General features: G+C 42.8%; 1 protein-coding gene across 1 annotated transcript in view; it reads right to left on the bottom strand.

Annotated features, from left to right (window-relative positions):
* KALRN (kalirin RhoGEF kinase) overlaps positions 1-24,215 on the bottom strand; it is a 660,995-nt gene that overhangs the window by 344,226 nt on the left and 292,554 nt on the right. Inside the window, 1 exon segment of the mRNA XM_038583060.1 lies at positions 13,960-14,082. Coding sequence (XP_038438988.1) covers positions 13,960-14,082 — 123 coding nt within the window.

Here is a 24,215-nt window from a genome sequence, read left to right as displayed (position 1 = left end):
CTACTCTTTCCAACATAGTTAAGTAGACCACATCAAGCTGAGTCTTGAGTGATGACAGCAGGGTACTTGATAACCTAGCCTGGAAGAGTGAGGCTTAGATGTATTCTCTCACCACTACTACCATGGCCACCATTGCTGCCACCAAGGCCACTATTCATCAAGCACCTTCTATGAAACAAGTTCTCAAGCAGGCACTTTTTTTTTTTTTTTTTTTTTTTTTGATCAGGCACTTTCCATATGTTATTTCTAACTGTAACATCACTCCTCAGGGTAGGTGTCATTATCTCAATTTTAGAGAAGGACACTGAGGCTCAGGAAAATAAAGTGACCCAAGACCAACAAAATGAAAGAGTAAGTTGATTCCAAATGCTATCGTTTTCTTCCTATACCATATGTCCCAGTAGACAGGCAATCAAAGATGAGAGGCAATCACAACTGAGCTTGGGGAGCTATCTAGGGTAGAAGATTTGGGAAACTAGGAAATTTAATTAGTGACAGCCTGACCTCAGCAAAAGGTGAAAGGAAATAAAATAATCTCCTAGGTTGGTCAAGTTTCATCTACCAGTTTGTGCTAGAAAATGGAAATGAAGACTCAGGCCAGATCCTGGCCAAGTTAATTGTTAAGTGGGCCATGGTCTAGCAGAGAGCAGAGCAGCTGTCACCAACCATTGGTACCTGTGCTCCAGACAAGCCAGAGAACAGGCAGAGAAAGGTGAAAGGCAGTCACAGGGTTTCCAAAGGTCTAGGTTCACGCAGACCCTTTAGAGTAAAAAGAGGTCATGGAGGATCATGAAGGAGGTCCTAGAATTCAAGGGAAATCTCAGACAAAAGAAGGGAAAAAATATGACTTAGCAGTTTCATGGCCATAGTGCCAACACATAGCTATCTAAGGGAACATACGATATACACATCAAAAGAGGACTATAAACTGGTTCTAGAGTGGAATTAAGAACCCTTCATCCCAGAGACATCTAAAGTTCTTATGAATTAAGAGAGTCTATAGCAAGATATTTGAGAGCCTGAGCCGTGGAGCTAGTCCGCCAGGGTTTGAATCCCAGCTCCACCGTTTCCTAGCTCCACCAATTACTAGGAATTACTAGAAAATACTAATTATTTAGCCTCTTTGCCTCAGATTTCTTACTTGTAAATAGGAATTAGAAATTCCCAACTCACGCACAAAGCTGGAGGTATCACAATCCCAGATTTCAACATACACTGTAAAGCTGTAGCAATCAAAACAGTATGGTACTGGCATAAAAACAGACTCACAGATCCATGGAATAGAATAGAGTCCAGAAATAAACCCATGCTTACATGGTCAATTAATCTGCAATAAAAGAGGCAAGAATATACAATAGGGAAAAGACAGTCTTCAGCAAATGGTGCTGGAAAAACTGGACAGCTACATGCAAAAGAAAGTAACTAGACCACTTTCTTACACTATATACAAAAATAAATTCAAAATGGATTAAAGACCTATATGTGAGACCTGAAAACATAAAATATGTAGAAGAAATCAGGGAGTAATTTCTTTGACATTGATCATAGAAACATTTTTCTAGACATGTTTCCTTAGGTAAGGCAATAAGAACATTGGGAAACTATTGGTACTACACCAAAATAAAAAGCTTTGCACAACAAAGGAAACCTTCAACAAAACAAAGAAGCAGCCTACTGAATGGGAGAAGATATTTGGAAATTATATATCCAATGAGGAGTTAATATCCAAAATATATAAAGAGCTTATATAACTTGACACCAAAAACAACAACAACAACAACAAACAATGAATCTAATCACAAAATAAGCAGAGGACCTAAATAGACATTTTTCCAAAGACATACAAATGGCCAATAGACACATGAAAATATACCCAACATCACTAATTATCAGGGAAATGCAAATTAAGACCACCATAAAATATCACTTTATACCTATCAGAATGGCTAAAATCAAAAACATAGGAGATAAGAAATGCTACAAGGATATGAAGAAAAAAGAACCCTTGTACACTGTTGGTAGGAATGCAAATTGGTATAACCCCTGGAAAACGGTGTAGAGGCTCCTCAAAAAATTGAAAGTAGAACTACCATATGATCCAGTAATTCCACTACTGGGTATTTATCCAAAGAATATGAAAACACCAATTCAAAAAGATAATTGCACCCCTATGTTTATTGTAGCATTATTTATAATAGCCAAGATACAGGAGCAACCCAAACCCAAATGTCCATTGATAGATGAGTGGACAAAGATGATGTGTGTGTGTGTGTGTGTGTGTGTGTGTGTGTGTGTGTGTATAAAGGCATATTAATATATATTAAAAATATATTAAGGGCTCTTAATAGAATAATATAAAATGTTACATATTTTATATTAATATAGAGTACTATATTTTTATTTATTATACATATGCACACACATATAATGGAATATTACTCTGCCATAAAAAGAATGAAATCTGGCCATTTGCAACAACATGGATGAACCTAGAAGGTATAATGCTAAGTGAGAGAAGTCAGTCAGGGACAGAAAAATACCACATTATTTCACTTATATGTGGAATTTAAAAAACAAAATAAATGAACAAAGAAAACAAGAGACAAACAAAAAAAAATGGACTCTTAAATTCAGAGAATAAATTGTTGGTTGTTAGACAGGAGGTGGGTGGGGGGAAGGGTGAAACAGATGAAGGGATTAAGAAAACACTTATTTTGATGAGCCTTGAGAAATGTATAGAATTGCTGAATTATTATACTGTACACCTGAAACTAATATAAGATTGTATATTAATTATGCTTGAATAAAAAATACTGCAAAAAGGAAATACCAAACTTTTCGCTGTTATGAGGATTGAGTTAACATAGGAAAAGTTGGTAAAACAGTGTCCAGCCATGAACAGAAATTTCACAGAGGGAGACATAGACATGGCCAACATGCACATGAGAAAATGCTCCACATCACTGGCCATCAGGGAAATACAAATCAAAACCACAATGAGATCCCACCTCACCCCAGTGAGAATGGGGAAAATTAACAAGACAGGAAACAACAAATGTTGGAGAGAACGTGGAGAAAGGGGAACCCTCCTGCACTGTTGGTGGGAATGTGAACTGGTGCAGCCGCTCTGGAAAACTGTGTGGAGGTTCCTCAAAGAGGTAAAAATAGATTTGCCCTACGACCCAGCAATTGCACTGCTGGGGATTTACCCCAAAGATGCAGATGCAATGAAACGCCGGGACACCTGCACTCGATGTTTATAGCAGCAATGTCCACAATAGCCACACTGTGGAAGGAGCCTCGGTGTCCATGGAGAGATGATGGATAAAGAAGCTTGGTCTATGTATACACTGGGATATGACTCAGCCATTAGAAACAACAAATACTCACCATTTGCTTCGACGTGGAGGGACCTGGAGGGTATTATGCTTAGTGAAGTAAGTCAATCAGAAAAGGACAAACATTATATGGTCTCATTCATTTGGGGAATATAAAAATTAGTGAAAGGGAATAAAGGGAAAGGAGAGAAAATGAGTGAAAATATCAGTGAGGGAGACAGAACATGAGAGACTCCTAACTCTGGGAAATGAACAAGGGGTAGTGGAAGGGGAGGTGGGCGGGGGTTGGGGTGAATGGGTGACGGGCACTGAGGGGGGCACTTGGCGGATGAGCACTGGGTGTTATACTATATGTTGGCAAATTGAACTCCGATAAAATTTTTTTTAATTAAAAAAAATAAGTGTCCAGCATATAGTGTGTACTAAGTGAGTGTTATGTTACTATTATTATGGTTGTTGGTATTAGGGTCTCCTCAATAGGAAGAAGCAAAAAATGTCTCTCAATGAACATGATACACCAAATCAAAAGAAGTAGGACTAGATGAGTTGCCTTGGACTTAAAATCCATGTACTAAACATAAAGTCAGTATACAGTATACTTCTTTTGTTTAATTTACTTTTTGGATTTTTTCTTTTTGCCTTTAAAATCCTTTTGAAAAAGACCAATGTTACTCACTTCTCAAAAAAAGAATTTCTGCAAGAAAAAAAGAACTTCACTACATATAAGCTAGCAAAGGAAGAGGGTTAATGGTAAGGTGTGATGGCAGCTATCTCAGCTGGAAAAATCATGGAAACTGAATGGGGCTGGGGAAATGCACAGAGTAAGGATTACCATTTCCTCTTGTAAAGATTGGTTTCCTATGACTTCATCTGAAATAATTTTTTAGTTTTTCTTTTTCAATTAAAAAAACCACAGACGAGTCCAAAACCTCACTTAAAATATGACTCAAAAATGCTTCTTCCCAAGTGTCAGCTCGTGGGCAAGGCCATCCAGTTGATCCCAGCTCAGTGCAGTCTACAAATTCTAACAGGGAGGCTCTCAGGTCACAGGCTATATGATTCTGGGGCCTGTGTTCTTAGGAATATTCATCAAATCCACTTCTCTTCTATTTATCATTCTTAGAATTGCAAGGGATCTCGGAGATAATCTGACCTGATAGCCACCCCACAAAGAAATCCTCTCTGTACCATTCATTTACTTTTACAACTGCCAATTGCATGTTAAGCTCACTGTGCTAGGCATTGAGATAAAAAGACTAATGAGACAAAATTCTTGCTCTAAGGAAGTCACAGTCCAGCTGGGGAATGAGGCTGGCATAAAATTTAATTATGACACTGCATAATAACTATCATGACAGGGATGTGGCCAGAATAAGTGGATGCCTAGAAAAAGGCATTTAATCCAAACCATGGAGGCCACTTCTTTCGAGAAGAGATGATTCTTGAGATGTTTAACATGAAGAGAAGCTGTCCATGGATGGTCAGAGCCGACAGCCCTGACTCTTGAGAGCATGGCATGTTCAGGTACAAACCAGGAGAGCAGGACTATGGGGGTGAAGAGTAGAGGGAGCACATGAGCGGTAAAATATAGACCCAGAAAGGCAGTAGCCAGGTCATAAAAGATTTGTGATACCAATAGTTTGAACTTTATTCTAATGAGAAGCCATCTAGGGGTTCCATAATGATGGAATAGCACGATGATATGTGCATTTCAGGAAAACCACTCTTATGGCCGTGTGAGGAAGGATTTAAGGAGACTATGACTGGAGTCAAGGAAAACAGGAGGACAGTGTGACAAATCAAAAAGGGATAATGAGACTCTGACCTCAGGTAGTGGCAAGGGAGATGAAAGGAAAGGGACACATAAAGAGGTAATGTCAGTGGGACTTTGCAATGGCCTCAGAAGGGGTAAGAGCATCAGAAGTCAAGAATGACTCCCAAGTTTCTGGCTCAAGCAACTGGGTGGTTGGTGCCCTTTACTGCCATGGGGTATACAGGAAGAAGAGCACACCTGGAAGGGATGGAGAATAAAATAAATTTTGGATACACTGGTTTTGAGAACCCTCTGAGAAATCGAAGTGTAAGTGTCCAGAGAGTCAATAGGTTTATGCATAGGTTGCTCAGTGGTGAGATCAGAGATAAGACGTGGATTTTGGAGCCTTTAGACTAAGGATGGCAGTTGAGGCTAGAAAAGAGTGTTACGTCATGCATGGAGTATACAGTGAGAAGAGACGGTCTGAAGAAATCCTTGAGAAAAGAGAGAAGAGTCTAAGAAGAACCAGCCAGAAACACATAAGGAAACCAAAAAGAACATGTCATGGAAAGCTGAGAGAAGAGAATTTTAAAAGGAGGAAATGGTTGACAGGGTCAAATGCTTTCCAAAGACCAATTAACATCTGAAAAAGTGTCCTTTGAATTTAGCAATAAAAACCCCAGTTGAAGACTTCATAAGATTCTCAGTTGCCCAAAGGGGACAGAAGTCCAATGGCAAGGGTGAAAGGGCATCTGGGAGGTGAGGAAGGAGAGATGGCAAGTATAGACTCTTCTCTCAAAAACTTAGGCTATGAAGGAAAAGAGAAACACAGAGGAAACCAGTCTAAACTATCAGAAAAGATAGTCTAAGTTTCTTTTAATTCATTTTTTGTTTGCTTTTAAGATAGGAAGACTTAAGGACGTTTATATCCTAATGGAATAAAGGGTCACCTTTACTGGAAAGAAGCACACGACATCACAAAGTATTTCATTTCTGATTTTGGACAGCTCATAAAAAAGCAACCTTGGGTTAGAAGTTATACCTGAATTAAGCTAAAATTAGCTTCATTATCCCTTCCACCCTTATCTCTTCTACAGGAAGCCCTCAACTATCAAGCTCATCTCCCTGCCTTCCATAAAACATTATTTACTCAAAACAGAATATATCCAGTTACTTGGATTTCACTATCCTCGCAGTCTTCTAACGATCAAGTACAGTTTGTCAATATCTGTTTGAATATATACTTTCTCAAATTAGGCACAATACTACATGTGTGATTTAAATAGCCAGTGGATAGAGAAATCCTTACTTTTCTGGTTTAGAGATTGATTATACACTTGGCCACTGATCAACGTGAGCTTGAACTACATGGGTCCATTTATCTGTGCATTTTTTTTGATAAATACAGTAGAGTACTGTAAATATATTTTCTCTTCCTTATGGTTTCCCTAACAGTTTCTTTTCTCTACCTTATTTTATTGTAAGAATACAGCATATAATACATATCACATAAAGATATGCATTAATTGACTGTTTATGCTATCAGTAAGGCTTCTAGGCAACAATAGGCTATTAGCGGTTAAGTTTTCGAGGAGGCAAAAGTTATAGGCAGATTTTTGACTATGTGAGGGTTGGTGCCTAATCCCCTGGATTGTTCAAGAGTCAGCTGTATTTTAATTTAAATCATTACTCAAGGGATCCCTGGGTGGTGCAGCGGTTTGGCGCCTGCCTTTGGCTCAGGGTGCGATCCTGGAGACCCGGGATCGAATCCCATGTCGGGCTCCCAGTGCATGGAGCCTGCTTCTCCCTCTGCCTGTGTCTCTGCCTCTCTCCCTCTCTCTCTCTGTGTGACTATCATAAATAAATAAAAATTAAAAAATAAATAAATAAATCATTACTCAAAAGCCTTTAGTATTTCTCTCTGCTTTAAGAGAAAAGTCTTAACCCTTTCATTTAAAGGTCAAGGTTGAGTCTAGACACAACATATACTCCTTCCAGCTTTTCTACAATGATTCACTCTCTCTCATGTAGCATTCTCCACTCTCAACAATATATAGATGTTTTATTTACAGTGTCACAAAATGTATAGGAGATGCCAGGAAGTTTGAAGACTGTCACTACCACCATAGATTTCCTTGAACCAGAAGTGAAATAATGTCAGAACAGCATTTCCCACATCCTCCATCTGATGGAGCAGACCATGGTCCTCTCTAGTAGCAGTCAGTTTTGTTTTGTTTTTTTCCTCTTCTTATATCTCTATTACTTCTTCATATTGCTTACTACCCTCAGGTTTGTAGATCTCATATCAATGTGATCCTTTCTGATACAACTTCATCCCTCCTATTAGAATGAGTCCTTTAAACAAAAAAAAATCCTCTTTTCTCACCATTTTCTAGCTATGAGCTCAATACACTGAAGTCTCAGGAATGTTTGTTATATTTGTATTTTTTTTTAAAGATTTATTTATTCATGATAGACATAGAGAGAGAGAGAGAGGCAGAGACACAGGAGGAGGGGTAAGCAGGCCCATGCCAGGAGCCTGACGTGGGACTCGATCCCGGGTCTCCAGGATCGCGCCCTGGGCCAAAGGCAGACGCAAAACCGCTGAGCCACCCAGGGATCCCCATATATTTGTATTTTTATATTAAAATTTAAGTACACTATTTGTTACACATAACTTTTGTTGGTGTGTGTGTGTATTGCAGGCAATTGTATATGTATTTTCCTACGTAAGGTGACCTAAGGGCATCTCCTTCACAAGGTGCTTCTTTCTATGTCATTGTATGGTGCCCCACATATCTGGTTTTGGCTCTACTGGGATAATTTTCTCCTTTCACTTCAAAGGAGATAGATCAATAAAACTTTCTGCCAAGTCTTTCCCAATCTTTTTAAGATGCACTCACCCCTTGCCAGAAGTCCATCATCCCGGCTCTGAAGGGTACACTCCTGGAAACACCATCTACATTGGCAGCCATTTGTTTTTCAATGCCTCCCTCCTTTTCCATAGTCACTGCCATCACATGGAACAAGACATAAGGACACCACCTGCGCTTTTGAGTCTTTCAGTTTGCTATCCAGAACTTAAAGTCACTAGGAATGCAGTCTCAATTTCTTCTGAATGTGCCATTTGTTCCACACAGAAAGCAGCAGAAATGGGGGGACAATTCGTGGTCTGGATAAGAGGTTCTTGGCAGGCTCTCTAGGATATCTTGGATATTGGCTCCTACCCCCTCTCAATTTCCACATCAAGTGTATATAAAGTGACCTTCAAAACCCGTGGTTGGAAGTTACCTACAATTTAACCTATCTTTCTTCTTCCTGAGTGTGGTCCCAAGAGCCCTCCCATAAGCTCAGGCAACTTTTTCCTGGTGCTTCATGGAGGGACCATCCTGATTCCACTCAAGTGGGATGAATGTCATACAAGATCCAAAGGCTAAGATTGTCCTTCATTTCTCTGCTATTTCATATTCTTCCACTTGCTCACTTCGTGACATTAATTTCTCTGCATTCTCCTGGCTTTCTTCCTCACTATCTTTTTTTTTTTCATCCTGCTGAAGAAACTTTTGTCCTCTCTAAGAAGCTGGAGTGTGAAAAAGCTATTGAAGCTTTCCCACCTTTTCCTTCTGCTTGCATTTGCAGTTGCTATAACCGGTTACCATCTCAGGAATGAAAAGAAAGATGGAATTCACTCCAAAGATCACTATACTATCCCCTAGGCAGGCATACTTGGATCACCAAATGGTTTATCTTGGTTTCACTAGAAATGCTCTTTGAAAACCCTAAAAGAATAAAGACTGTAGTTCCTTTCAAACTATGGGATTTCTTAGAGAGTTAGAATATGTTTAATGCATGTTTTCTTTGTATCATGAGTTCCTCAAGACAGAAACTATTATATCTATTTCTCAAAGTGTTCAACACAGACTTGATGGGGTTTGGGAACTAATGAGTACTACGCTCTGACTCTGAGAGCCTGGGATTTCTATCTCTATGGATTCCTTCTTCTACTTGCCTTTAGAGCTCCAGTAAGTCAGCTGATTATACTTTGAATATCTTTGATGGTTAAGGTCACTGATAGCTCCATTAAAATGTTTCCCTTCCATTTTTGCCTATTTTGACCTCAAGACTCAGAATGATTTTAAGTGTTTTCTATTCAAGTTTTAAGAAAAAAAAAAAAAAAAGCAAGAGTCAGATAAACAACTAACCAGAGATTATTGAATGAAGTACTTAATTGTGCCTGTTTTTATATTTTTTAAAAATCTTTCTTTAAATGGTCTGTTCTTCCAAAAATGTTATACTAATGCTATTTAACATGCTTAGCTGTTTAAATGTGATCTGGTGCTTTGAGATTTTAGATAATATATATTTGAGTGCAAATGATTGCTAATTTTTTTACTAAGCTAGCTTACAGAAAGTCTGGCATTTCAGATAACGAGGTTATAAAGCAGACCGCTCATCGAGCAGACACAGCTGCTGTCTAAACCACAGGCACTTGAGTAGTTTCCTACTGAGTAATAGCAAATATCTGAGGACAAAATAACAGTACCATCCCCTTCTGCCTCCTGGGCAGATGTGGACACCTGTATCCTCTGACAGTTGTGCTACGATGGGCAGCAACTCCATCTCATGCTTATTTGTACTCCTGGTAATGACTACCATGCCACAAAAAAAAAAAAATAAAAATACAACAAGTGTCTTTTAAAATCAGACTTACTCTATAGCCAGAGTCATGCAATGATTTTATAGACAATTTGAGTCAAGTAAATACCAGGACCAGAGGGGTTCCCATTAGTGCTGAGGTCTTCTATTTGAGCACAGAGAATCTCTTATCTCGGGCTAGAAATATTTATAGAGATAGACCCCCTGATGCATATCTGGCCCCAGGCTCTCCCCACCTGTCTGTCAGGAGCCTCCCATGCCAGGAGGTAAGTACTGTGGCTCCCTTCCCATTCGCTCAGCTTCCATGTAGACTATTCGAAGAGTGCCATCTGCAGGATGAACTGAGGACCATAAGTACTTCATTCATTTCCTTCAAATGACAGTTGAAGAATTCATTTAAAACGTGTTCAAGAGCTCATAGACACAAAATTTAAGGTAATGGTTTGCTACATTAATTCTTCTCAGGTATAATTTATGTTTACTATTGTCTTAAATGTCACTACACTATCTCAAGAGCAGAGGCGTATTTGTTCCAGGACTTCACGTTGCCCTCGGACCTCTCCCTGTGGGCAGCCCTTTTCTCCGCTGGAGGGCTTGCTCTTCCCTGCAGAAGAGCAGAAACCCAGGGGCTGTAACAGGTGCAACAGCTCTCTTCCTGCTTTGGTTCAAGACAATTTTTAACCTGAATATAGAGAACAGTGCTCAGAATTTCCTTCTCATATCAGCTTCAGATCAAAGATCCACAAAATCAGAACATTAGAAGAGATTCCTTCACTGAATCATGACCCTCTGTAGTACTGGCAACAAGTGACCCCCACTCCCCAGCCTCCCACTAATCACCATTTGCAATACCCTTCCTGACTATATCTCTTAGCCAGCAACCTCAAACAACAAGCAGCAAGAGTTTCCATGCTTTGGTTTTTAGCATTGATCTCTGATTCAAGAATTGTCTAATCCTGATTAAATCCACTCCTCCTCTCCCAGTGGCCCTCACCTAATTGAGAACAGAAGCAAGAGAGAATGCATGCCCTTTCCTGCCTGGATCATCTCTTTTCTCACCACTTGAGCGTGATGATCATGTTGCACAGAACAAAGTAGGTCTGAGGCTGCTGACAGCCCATCTGCCTTTGCCACAGTCAAGTTGGTTTTCCAGTGTGGACTACCAATGCCAGGATGCTAGGCAGCTCCACTGCCTACTCCCTTCCCCAGAGTAGGGATGAGAAAACAAAGCAGGACTATGAGACTCCTCTCTAGACACCGATTTATAGGGCAATATGGCAACCTCATGGTCCCTCGTTAATGTGCTCCCTTTGTTGTCCATATCTGTCCCCATTCCAGAGGAAACACTTCTAAAAGCATGAGTCTTTTAGAAGGTAGAACTCTCCTCTCCTAAGAAAGACACTGTCTTATCTGAAAGCAGGGACAGGGAGACACGGATTATAGAAAGAGATTACTCATTGGCAGAGCCTGGGAAAGGCTGTGATGCATGTCAAATGGGATGGCCCCATTTGGCCCCACAGCAGCATCTCCTCTCCACTTCCCCCCCTACTCTTGCTCTTTGTTCTGTACTTTTCCTGGGCAAACCGGCACCTAGAAATGAATTTTACACTCAGGTCCTATACTTCAGTAAGGAAGGACAGCATGAAGTTAGGGTAAAAACATGACTCTGCAGTCAGACAGACCTGAGTTTGAATTCTAGCAGAGCCACTGGGAAGAAGAATTTTCTGAGCTTTCGTGTCATCTTCTGTAAAACAAGGCTACTACAATCCATCATTCAGGATTGGTGGGAGACAAAATACATAATAGAACCATAAGCTCTCAAAAATGTGTCCATTCTTTCTTTAGCATGAATGTAAAGGAATGTGTCTCCGCTGCTGATTGAATGGCACGGTTCCACGTGAAAGGCTTATCAGGCACCAGTGAGAAGGTAGGGGAGCACTTGGGAGAAATGGGGTTAGAGTTTGGGTGGCAGCCAGGCTTGCTGAGTTGTAACAGCACACAAAACAACAGCTCCCTCAAGGACCTATAACCAAGGCTGGTATTGCCTCTGAGGCTCCAGCAGGAAGAAGTCGAGGGGGGCTGGCTGGCTCAGGGTTGTGGGTGGCTCTGCGGACGTCCTTTCTAAGTGAGGAAGGGCTGAGCCACAGGATAACCAAAGGGCAAGAACACCACAGCTATAGGATGGCTCCATTCCAATAGACTGTCCCAGATACCACAACCCCCACTCTCAGCAGACAGGGCGTCCATGTGGCCCTCTCCCATCCTTTGCCATCTGACAGAGAGCAGAAGCACCCAGGATGCCTGGACACTCAGATATTTCGGGTCGTGCCATATGCATACATGGCCTGTCCATGTTACATTGGCATAATCCAGCCCATTCCGTAGAAGGCCCTTGTATAGATGAGGTTTGCTTTTTTTGTTCTTGTGATGGTAGTAAAATACACATAATATAAAGTTTTTTTCAGTTCAGTGACATCAAATAGATTCACATTGTTGTGCAACCATGACTACTGTCCATCTCCAGAACTCTTTATAAGGTTGAAACCGTATCCATTAAATAATAACTCCCTATTCCCACCCCGCCCCCCCCCCCAACTCCAGCCCCTGGCAACCATCATTCTACTCTCTGTCTCTATGAAGATGACTACTCTAGGTACTTCATATAAGTGGACTAATATGTGTCCTTTCATGCCTGGCTTATTTCACATGGGATAATGTCCTCAAGATTCACCCATTTTGTTGCGTGTGTCATATTTCCTTCCTTTTTGGGGTTGAATAATAGTTCACTGTTTGTAGGGACCACATTTCATTTATCCTTTCATCTGGACACTTGGGTTGCTTCCACCTTTTGGCCATTGTGAACAATACTGCTATGAACATGGGTATACAAGAATCTCTTCACATCCCTGCTTTTAATTCTTTTGAGTATATATATATATATATATATATAAAAGTAGGATTGCTGAATCATATGGCAATTCTATATTTAATTTTTTGAGGAATTGCCATAGAGTGACTACATCACTTTATTTTCCCACCAACTGTGCACAAAGATTCTATATGAGGCTTTTTTTATTGCATAGGTTGGGTCTAATCCATCTGTATTCCCAGCTTGAGGTCACTAGTGACTCAGTCTTTCTGGCACCTGCCGGGCCTCTCACTTCCCAGCATTCACTTGCAGCTTCTCTAGAGATGTAGGTTGCTCCCACCACTTTCCTGTCCTCTAGCAGATTCCTTTGGTTCTTGGCAGGGGTTCACCTTTTGCACCCACAGCTCTCCCACAGCTTTGTCTTGAGCTGGGGCCCCCTTGCATGAGGGTTGGCACTCTGCACAATGCCCAGTGTGACACCCACACTGAGGACTGTCCACATGGTGGGATCAGAGCCAGGCCTGGTTAAAACTGTGGCAAACCCTAGCTTTGTCATTCTCCCTTCTGCCCCATACTGATTCCCTCTCAGATGGCGCTTCCCTGATTCATTCTTAAGTCTTAGTTTCCACTGCAACTGATCATGCCTGACAACATAACTGGACAGAGTAGAATTTCATTTTGAAGATGAAGATGTTCAGGATCCATTAGAGAACTCCCCCAAAAGAGAAACATAAGAGAGTTAGGATAAAATTGGGGGGCTGGAGGCTCAGAACAAAAAAGCCCTCTTATATCACTCTGCCATGAACTCAAATGGTCAAGGCTTCTCATGGCATCTTTGCATAATTAGAAAAAATGCCTTTTGGGGATCAGGAGCATCGCTCAGCTACAAGACTGAATATTATGCCATATTCTCCAGGCACATTCAGCCTTGTGGATACACGATGTGGTGAAGAGGTGCCATCTCTTCCTCCAGGTCCTAGAAGATACACAGCTTTGCAAGCAGAGCCAATGCTGATTTTCAGCTCCCACTTGCCTGTGGGCCATAAGCAGTAGTTCTGGGCCATTGGTGTTTCTAACAGCAATTCCTTTTGCCATTACCACCTTGTGGACAAGGCCTTTGCAGATCATGCAGGCAGGAAGATCCTCTCTGAAGACCATAAACAAGGGCCTATTGATCACTCACCCAGTGATTCAAGAGCAGATAAGGGTCTCCTTGCATCAGGCAGGAAGGCAGCTCAGAAACCACCAGCCTATCAACCCAACATGCCTCACCAAATACCAAGCCCCAGCCCTGGCCTCCCTCGCCCAGCTCCACACACATACAACCACACACAGCATCTCACCTGGGCCACCTCTTCAAAGTCATCATGTCTCTTCTGCAGGGCCCGGGCTCGATGCAGGGACTTCCCAACCCCAGTGTGTTTGCTGAGAAAGGCCTCACCGTGGTTTTCAATCCAGTCCAACACCTGGTCAGAGAGAAGGATGACAGAAACAATGACTCCCCGGCAGAAGGAAAGCCATGTGACAATATGAGTGACCACTAGAGTCCTAGAGTTCCCATCCCAATCAGAAAGCAGCAGTCCAGCTGGAAACGTTCACTCCACCGTGGATCCAAGGATTTCATTACTGTCATTGCCCACGTAGCAATCCCACTCTTAGCTAAATTCAACTCATCTTTGATCTCTGGAATATCCCCTCATTATTCTTTCAGTTTTCCCAGCCTTAATTATTATTTTAAACAAGCTACACAGACCATCAGGCACAGTTTAAACCCCTCATTACCTTTACTCCACTCACATAAAGTCAAAAGTCAAAAGTCAAGCACGCTGGTGGAAAATTAGGCAGCATCAGGTCAGGGCAGTTCCTTGGCCCTCATGGCTTACTCATCCCTACTTTACCATAAAAGCACTTATAGCAGAGCCAACTAGTCATGGGGACCCTGCCTCCTCGAGCTCCTGGGACTCCCTTCCTAATTTTGAGGGTACAGTCCACACTGGTTAGTCATCATCTGGTGGCTCAAGAGAGTGATCACTAGGACGACTGTCCTTTCTGGCTTCTTTCCACTTCTCTCCTCCAATCAGCACCAACCAACCAACCACATAAATTAGGGTCTTTACATCCTAAGGCCTCTGGTATCTATGATTCTCTCCTGGAAAGAAGTGGAGACCCCGTGTTTTTCTACACTTAAGATTAGTGATTTGGCCTCAAGACATTTTCCTCAGTAGTTAGAAAGCCTGGAACAGAGGTAGCTGGAGCAGTAGAGGGATGAGGGAGGGGGATGCTGAGAAGGTGAGAAAATATGTTTTCCTGAGGGGCTCTGGACAGAGGGAGTGGAAACCCCTTAGTAGAAGCCTTGAAAAGGAGGGAGGACTAAAGCCTTTCACACCTCTTTTGCATTCACGTCAAAGGCCTAACAAAAATGTGTGCCTCCCAGGGAGAAGGGAAACAGTTCACTCCCTGGTCTCCAAAGAGTTGGTGCTCAATAAAGCAGGTGGCTAAAATTAAATCAGTTATACAGACACACACCTGTTAGAGATCCTGCCAGGACAACTGAGCTCACTCTATCCCTGCTATTCTGGACTAAACCTGAACTTTTGGTTAATGATGTTTTAGCCTTCTCAGATTCTAGACGGGCTTTTTGGGAAGATGATTTAGATGAACTGGGCCTGTTTAAAATGATGCTTTAGGGTCACCTGGGTGGCTCAGTGGGTTAAGCACCTGCCTTTGGCTCAGGTCATGGTCTAGGAGTCTGCTTCTCCTCTCCCTCTGCCTCTCCCCTCTGCTCACACGTGCGCGCTCTCTCTCTCTCTCTCTCTCTCTCTCAAATAAATAAATAAAATCTTAAAAATAAATAAATAAAAAGATGCTTTAGTCCATTCCTCTGTTTCTTCTACAGACTGCCCTGTGGCAAGCAGACAGACCAAATCATTCCATGGAGTATAGGCATGGGAGTTCTGGCTCCAAAGAATCTAGTTTTGGCTTCACTTCCTCCACCATGTGAGATAAATTACACCTGCAATTGTGCAAAGTACGGAAGCTTTCGAAGTCTTCGGTGACACTATCACAAAGTCCACTACAAGATTGGTATTAGATCAGAGAAATGTATGTATGAATATAAAAATGAGATTCAACAAACATCCCCTTAACAAAACTGGAATGTCCGATAATTGCCCATGAAAAAGGAGAAAAGAAAGGCTTCTTAGGGAATGACCATATAAACAGTGGATGTAGAGATTTAAACATTTTACATAACAATTCTCGCAATATATGATTTTAATATTCCAGAGGCATGTCTGTAAAAAGAAATTGCAGTAGTAAGTGAACTGGATTTTTACCTTTCACAAACACTGAAAGGCAGCACTGAAAAGAACTCTAAATGTTCCTTTTTTAGAGGAAAGAAGAGCCCACATCTCTCTAGAATCATTTATGGGGAAATTTCAACAGCCACAACAACAAAAAATCAGGAGAGTGCATTTTCACTTGACTTGACACAATGTGATCCCACAATTTTCTGTTGTAAAGAGGATATTGAGCATCAGCACGCAAGGTCAAAGACAAATATTTCTAGTCACAAAGTTTTCCATGTACTGTGTACCATGGATAGCGTGGTTTTGCAATTTTTATGCGTATTTAAACTTGTATTAATCCCAGATAGTGAAGCTTATGAATAGTTCTGATAATTTTGATATACAAAAGAGCCGTCATGTGGCTTTTCATGAATGCTTCGGAATTTATGACAGATTACTCAGATTACGATTATTTACTTATTCAGTTGAGAGCAGTTAAGTGTGACCTGCTTGTCCGGCAATGTTTTAATGAGTTTAATTTCTTTCATTTCATTTTGTATCTCTAACTTTGATGAAATGTGTTATGCTGAAACAAACTGGTTTAAGAGAAAAGCTTTCCATCTACTAGTTAGCAAATGGTTAGCTTTTATACTGCCTGGGGGTAATTTCACAACTTGTAAATTTTTTTAAAAAAGCAATTTGTGTCCTATTTAAGTTCTTTTGCTTTCTTTAAAATGCCAATTCATTGTCAGTTAATGACACTTAAGTTTACTTAATTAGCTCTACCTTAACCTCTTAAAAATCTATTTCATATCTGAGAGGCTTTTATTAAACATAACTTTGATTGCTCTGTGATGTTATATCATCTCCATTTAGTTCAGCTTCTGCCATCAGAGCCAAAGCTCTGGGGAACACATGAGCAACCTTGGTGAAGATGCAGAGACTGCGTGGAAATCAATTCAACAAATAAAAAGGCAAATGATTTAGGATGTGAACAAAATTACTTTAATAATCCATAGAAACTGGAAAAGTACTTGAGGTTAGAAAAACATCATCACTCTACGAGGTAGTGTTTAAAATGCTGATTTCTGACTGTTTCAGTCAGTTCACTGAGAGCCCCCCTTACTTGACACACATGTTTAGACCACATGCTCTCTTGACCCTGATTCCGTGTCCCTCAATTATGGAAGTGCAATCTAGCTTCCCCCTGGACCACATAGCAGAGAAATATGCTTTCTAAGCAGATGCCAGCAATGTCTCATAATTATACTCCATAAATTAATATGCAGCATCAGAAATCTGGATATCTCACAGTTTCTGGTGCATAACAGACTTGGAAGATCCCTGGATGAAGAATAAATTGCATTTCCAGCCAAATCCCTGGAACCCTACTGAAGCATATGCGCCCATCAAGGTACTTCTTATTAGCTATCTCTGTTTAACTTCTCTCATCTGCAAAATTTTATTTAAAATAATCAACTATCTGGGCACCTGGGTGGCTCATTTAGTTAAGTGTCTGCCTTCAGCTCAGGTCATGATCCTAGGATCCTGGGATCCAGCCCCACATCAGGCTCCCTGCTCAGCAGGCAATCCCTCTGCCTCTCCCTCCCCACCCACCCCACCACCACTGGCTTGTCCTCTCTTTTGGTCACTATCTCTCTTTCTGAAATAAATGAAATCTTTAAAAAATAAAATAATCAATTATCAATCTTAGGATGATAGTTAACAATACCCATCAATGGCTTTGAATTGGTATTCAAGTGTTTCCACCTAGAAGGTGTTATTTTTTAGTTTTTGCCTGTGGGTTCTTCAGGGAGCAAAGGAGCACCTGTGAGATGGGAACATCACTGTATTCAAACAGATATTATTAGTCTTCCTGTGCCCTCGTGCTGGCACTAGAACAGCCAGGAGGCGGTAGTAAGCAAGGCAGGTGGGATCCTGATTCTGGGAACTCAGTCTATGTCGGGAATGGGCACTGGACAGAGGACCACACAACTGGTCATGAGCTGCAACGGCGAAAGTGCCAACAGTCAGGGAAGGCCTCTCTGAAGAAGTGAGGTTGAGCTGAGCGCTGAGAGCAGGACTTAACCAAGCAGGAAGACAAGCCATCAGCATGGCCTGAGTAGGGGTCAAGCAGGCAACGAGCCCAGAGAAGGCAGGAACCAGACATGCTGAGCCCCGGTGGTGTGCCCAGTGGGATTTCAGGGCTCATCCTAGGAGCCACTGAAGGGCTGCTGCAAAAGGAGAAAGAGCTGCATTTAAAAGCTATTATCTTTGCTCTGTGGAGAATTGGAGGAAGGTGAGAGTAGAGGTGGGAAAACAGGACATTACTGCAGAAATCCTGACAAGAGTCGATGCTGCCTCAGATGAGCCCAGGGGCATTGTCCATGGAGAGACAGATGTAATATTTGGGGCAGAGAATGGCCAGGATTTGGTGGTTAGGGATGGGGACAACAGGGAGGCAGGCGGAAGAATGACCCCCCTGGGGCGTGGCTTGAATAACAGCATGGGTGGAGGATCTGGTCACTGGTGCAGAAGCAAAGGAGTTATGAGGGACAGCACAGAGATAACAGATTTTTCTGGTTTTCTTTCCATTTTCATAGTCACGCTCTGGTTTTGACAAATGGCAGTTATGCCTGTGAACTTGAGTGGGAAGCAGCACCCAATGATAGTTGTCAATCTGATTCTGGCAAGAGGTGCCCTTAGTTACAAAGGAGCGATTTTATACACTGAGGTTTAAAAAAGAATTTATAGGGCAGCCCCGATGGCCCAGCGGTTTGGCGCCGCCTTTAGCCCAGGGCATGATCCTAGAGACCTGGGATCGAGTCCCACATCGGGCTCCCTGCATGGAGCCTGCTTCTCCCTCTATCTCTCTCTCTCTCTCTCTCTCTCTCTCTGTCTCTCAAGAATAAACAAATAAAATCTTTAAAAAAAAATTTTAAAAAATAAAAAAGAATTTATAAATTGCTAATATCCTTGGATCCTAAAATTTAAAAATTAGGGACACCAAATTCATTTGAAAAACACAAACTTAGGTCTAAACGGAATTAACCTGTGCATTCTTGAAGGGGCATTTCACCAGGACATAGTTTCAGAGGGGCCCCTTGACCTGACACGCAAAGTCCTCTGTGGCCACCCACCCCCTCTCAAGCCCACCTCCAATGAGTCCCTGCCTCACCCCCGAATGCCCCCAAAGCTGCTTCTTGCTTTCTGAGTTCTGCTCTCACTACCTTTAATTTCTCCACTTCTCCTGTGATGTCCATGTCCTCCTTTCTCCCTATCTCTGCTTCTCAGCCTCCTTTCTACTCATCCTTTAAGCATCATCTCAAAATCACTAGTTCTGGAAAGGCTTCTCTTTAATAACCCACCCAGGCTGGGGGGGGGGCGGGTGTCACTCTTCCCTGATTGTGTTGGACCTGCAATTACAGCCTCCAGACCCATCTCTCCCACTAGACTCTGACCTCCTGGTGATTCCCAGCCTCACAGCGCAGCGTGGTTTGTTACTACACGTTGAACTGCACTCAATTCACCCTCATCCCCACCACATGACTTGGGGTGCATGTGTCAGCTCCGTGCTCCTCTCCTTCACTCTGTCACAGGGCCTCTCTCGTGTGTCTCCACCCTCTCCACTGCCCCACCCGGCAGGTGGTTAGTTCTCCAGCTCCAGGAGTGTGAGATTTTCCCTACTGTATCCGACCCTCCCACCATCCTCCTGCCCCCAGCATCCCTGGAGCACAGCACATGCAGGAGCTACCCAACGACTGCTTATGGCCGTGAGCTGTCAAGAGCAAATCTGTCTCAGCCTGTGCCCCACCATCTTGACAGAGTCGGTGCCAACCCATCCAGGAGGAGGTCTGACCTGTGCCCTGTCTCTGGGGACAAAAGCCCAGGACCTCAAGGTGTTAGAGCAGACAGGCAGTCTCAAAAACAACTTGTAAAGCTCTTCTTCCTTTTTCATGCCCCAACTGTTCAACCAGAAATTAGTCCTTTCCCAGAACAGTCTTTTCCAAGAGAGAGCAGCTCACATCCTGAACCGGGTGTGGGAGCCAAATCTAACAGCCATTAAACATAATTCCCTAATCGCCCCCTTTCTTCCTCATCTAATTGTGTTTATTCCAATGAGCACGCAGTCAAGGCAGGGTGCTTTTCAGGGCAGGAGACAGTCCTTTCTAGCTGCTGAGAGAGAAAAGAGCTTTTTGAAGAGAAATACTGATATTTTTTTTCTGAACAGTGGCCATGAATGCAACTCAGTTAATGAGAGAAGATCAAGGGCCTACCTGTTTACTGTCGGGGGACTCTGATTTTTTGGGCTCTTCTCATGTGATTGAATCCTAGTGTTTGAGGAAACCCACAGGGTCATTCAGCCCAATGCAGGAGGCCCCTGCACTTAAGAGATATCCACCTTGGAAATTTAAGTCTGTTTCTAAGCTCCACCTACATTAACCCTTTTAGGCTCCTAAAGCATCAAATGTGGCACCATCATGATGAGCATAACTTATAGATACCATCCTCGGGGTCAAGAGGAACCTGGGTTCTGGTCCCAGGTGTGCCCCTAACCATCTGTGACCCAGCTGGGTATGTACCTTCTCCTCCCTGGACCTCACTGCCTCAAATGAAAATACTGGACCCGACCATCTCCCTAGTCTTCTTCAACTCAAATATTTCATTATTTTATTACATGGAGGGTACAGCAGCTCCCCTCCTCAGAAGAAGACTATTATCCGCGGAGGGTTTGCTCACTGTTAAGCACTAGGCCAGGGCATGCGGCTCCTCACCATCTCTGTACTGTCTCACAACACTGAAAGGTGAGAGTTAGCATCCCTATGTTTAGACAAAGGAAGTAAGTCTCAGAGAGGTTAATTAACTTGTCTGAGCTCACGCAGCTCCCAAAGAGTGGAGTCAGGATTCCTTCCCCAAGGGTGGATTCCAAGACCACATCCTAATAAACCTCCCCTGGCTAACCTGCTGTGTGGACACCTCTTCAACCTCTTTGGACTCTGATCCTCTCGATGGGGTTGCTGTCCCTGCATGGGTGCTCTTCTCACTCCACCTGGGCTGTGACACAGCACCACAGCTCTGGCCTTTGGGGATGGTCTCCTTACCCTGCTCAGTTGGCACCTATGCAGAGCCACCCTCTCTTACAGGTGCTCTGTTCACCCTCCTTGGACTCTGGCACCCTGCACCAGGCTGCTCCTGTACAGGGACTCTGCTCTGGACCACACTTCCTTGAGGGCTACTAGTGCTGAGCTGCCCCCCACACAAAGCCATCCTGAGCCCACTTGGGCGCTGACTTCCCTGGGCCACTGCAGCCCTCTCTCCCTGTGGAGACACCCCCCTTGCTCAGCCCCACTTATGAGAAGAAGAGCCTGTCCTCTTCCAAAAACATTTCTGTATTAGCTCCTTGGATGCTCTCCTTACTAGGAATCACTCCTGCCTCAATGACCTTCATACCTGCCTATGTGCAGTTTTCTTTTTTTTTGATCCCTGTTGTCCATCTTCCCAGCCTCTAAATTTTGGAATGCTTGAGGGCTTTCTTCTGAACCTCTCCCTTCTCTTCTCTTACTCCCTGCATTATCTCACCCACTTCCATGGCTTTAAGTGTCATCTGTGTGTTGGTAATTCCCATAGTCACAGGTCCAACTCAAATTTCTCTCCTGAGACTGAGACTCATCCCCCGTGGCTTCCTCTCCCACTCCAATCTGGTATGTAACCTCAGACCTAATATATCTAAAACAGAACTCTAGATTCCCTTCTACCCTCCTCTCTTGGTGTTCCCCATCTCAACAGAAGATGCCAAATTCACCCCACTGCTGAGCTGCAAGCCTGAGAGTCTTTCTTCTTAACCCTTTCTTGTATGCTGTTAGCTGGACCTATTTCTTCTTTTTATTTTTTTTAAAGATTATTTATTTATTTGAGAGAGAGAGAGAGCATGAGTGGGAGGAGGGGTAGAGGGTGAGGGAGAAGCAGTCTCTGCTGAGTGCAGAGCCCGATGATGGACTCGATCCCAGGACCCCAAGATCATGACCTGAGCCGAAGGCAGATACTTAACCGACTGAGCCACTCAGGAGCCTCAGCCCTTTATCTTTTAGATAAAGATATCTAAATATCTTTATTTAGATAAATAAAGGTTATCTAACCTTTATTAGATAGCCCCTGCCTAAAGGTTATTTAACCTTTATTTAAGTTAAATAAAGACCTATTTCTTTAAACATAAATTAATTCAACATTCCCTTTACTAAAAACTCTACCATTGTTTGCTACCACACTTAGAAAATCCAAATGCTCTTCATAGCTTATGAGGTCTAATTTGATCTGGTTCCTTTTCTTCAAACTTCTTACCCTTTTGTCCTGTTCTCTATTCTACAGCCACTTGGCCATTCACCCATTTTCAGGAAGGTACCCAGTTCATTCTGGTGTCAAGGATTTCATAGATCCCATTTCATTTGCCTGGAACCTCCTCTTAAACATATGGCCATGGCTTATTCATTCCGCTTTCTGCTCATCCACCACTGGCTACCACTCACTATATGACATATTACACATCCATCTGTCTGTGGTGGTGTTTTCTCTTTACCTCCTGAATATAAGCTCTGTGTGGGCAGGGGCTTTGTTGGGTTCACAGCTGGGTTCTCAGCATTTGCTGAACAAATGAGTGAATGAACTCATCCCATCTGACTTGAGAACTTCCTGTGTGATTAAAGGAAATGGAGACAATCTGCAAACGCATGTGGCATCAGAATCTCAGCCCCGTGATTCCGTCATCTGGCTCCCCCGATCAATCATCTTATTCAAGACAGGTTATTATGCTTGTGTCATAATTTGATCCACAGTAAAATAAGCAGGAAGTTTCTGTTGTTTTAAGTAAACAGAAGAACTCCTCCCTCTCAGCAAGTCCCCCCTGCCTACAGCCTCCCTGCTCTTTACAAAGCCATTATTCTGAGACCAATGAAAAAGAACACACACACAATCAGCTGTCTACAACACATTGTGCTCTGTTAAAGGCTCCAGTGCACACGATACGTAAGAGTACCCAAGACAGTTCATCATATCATTATTTCTCTCTCCCAGCACAGTACAGTGAATGCTAGTCCTGAAGAGGAGTGGCTCACACAATGCCATTACCACCCAGCTCCCATCGCCTGAGCCTGGAGAGCATGTAGGCGCCACTTGAAACGCCCAATTACCAACAGGTCATTTTTCTGTCCCTTCTCTGGTACAATTATAATAATCAAAATAAATGTCTTGCTATGGCAGGACAAGCCATCATTTTTCTGAGAAGCAGCAGCTGAAACTCATTAGCAGGTGTCTCTTCTCCTTCCCCTAAGAATCGTGGCTCCTTCACCTGACAGACCAATGCTGGGTAGAAGCTGGCCAGGAGACCCGAAGCCCCACAGTTTCAGCTGCCTCCACCCTGCAGCCCTCCACTCCCAGTCAGCCCAAACCTGTCCCTTCCCATCAGAGCAGAGACTGGGGGTGACTGGAACTTGCCTTTGACCTTGGCACCTCCCTGAAAGAATCTCCTCACCCTGGTGCCTGGACGCCTACTTATGGTGTCACCATACTTCTCATCATTTCAGTTTGGATCTCTCTCTTTTAAGATTTATTTATTCATGAGAGACACACAGAGAGAGGAGAGACACAGGCAGAGAGAGAAGCAGGCTCCATGCAGGGAGCCCGATGCTGGACTCGATCCCAGGACCCCGGGATCATGACCTGAGCTAAAGACAGACACTCAACCACTGAGCCACCCGGGCACCCCCAGTTTGGATCTCTTAAGTCTGAGGTTCTGGAAATTCAAAATGCTTAAGAACTACCTGGGGCTATTTCTAAAACTTAGGTGAGGAGGTTCAGGACAAGCCCCCCTCTTCCCCAATAGAATGTGCCACTTTGACATGTGGATTATTTTGAGCTGAAGGCACTGGAGACCCTGTGGCCTCAAGAGAAACTCTGTATCCTCCCTTAACTACATAGAAGAATCTAAATTGCAGGTCTTTCCCAGAATAAGGATGATTAACAGAGAGAAATTTTATCTGAGTGACCCATCTGTATGATAGGACAAACATCTAATTACCAAACATCGGCTCTTCTTATGGAACTGTTAAGTGCGTTCCTTTCCTCTGGAATCCCAGACCCCTACCCCCTTATCCTTAGTTCAGAATGACATATATACCTCATTTTGCCTGTCTTTGGAATTTCCATGTCTCTGTGGATTCCCTATATGTACGCCTATTAAATTTGATTTTCTCCTGTTAATCTGCCTTATATCAACTTGATTCTTAGTCTAGCTAGAAGGATCTTTGAGGAAATGGCAA

The sequence above is a fragment of the Canis lupus genome, chromosome 33 (genome assembly GCF_011100685.1).
Source record: "Canis lupus familiaris isolate Mischka breed German Shepherd chromosome 33, alternate assembly UU_Cfam_GSD_1.0, whole genome shotgun sequence".
In the NCBI taxonomy this organism is placed as follows: Eukaryota; Metazoa; Chordata; class Mammalia; order Carnivora; family Canidae; genus Canis; species Canis lupus.
Note: the sequence above shows the minus strand (reverse complement) of the source record. Positions and strands in the feature narration are given on the sequence as shown.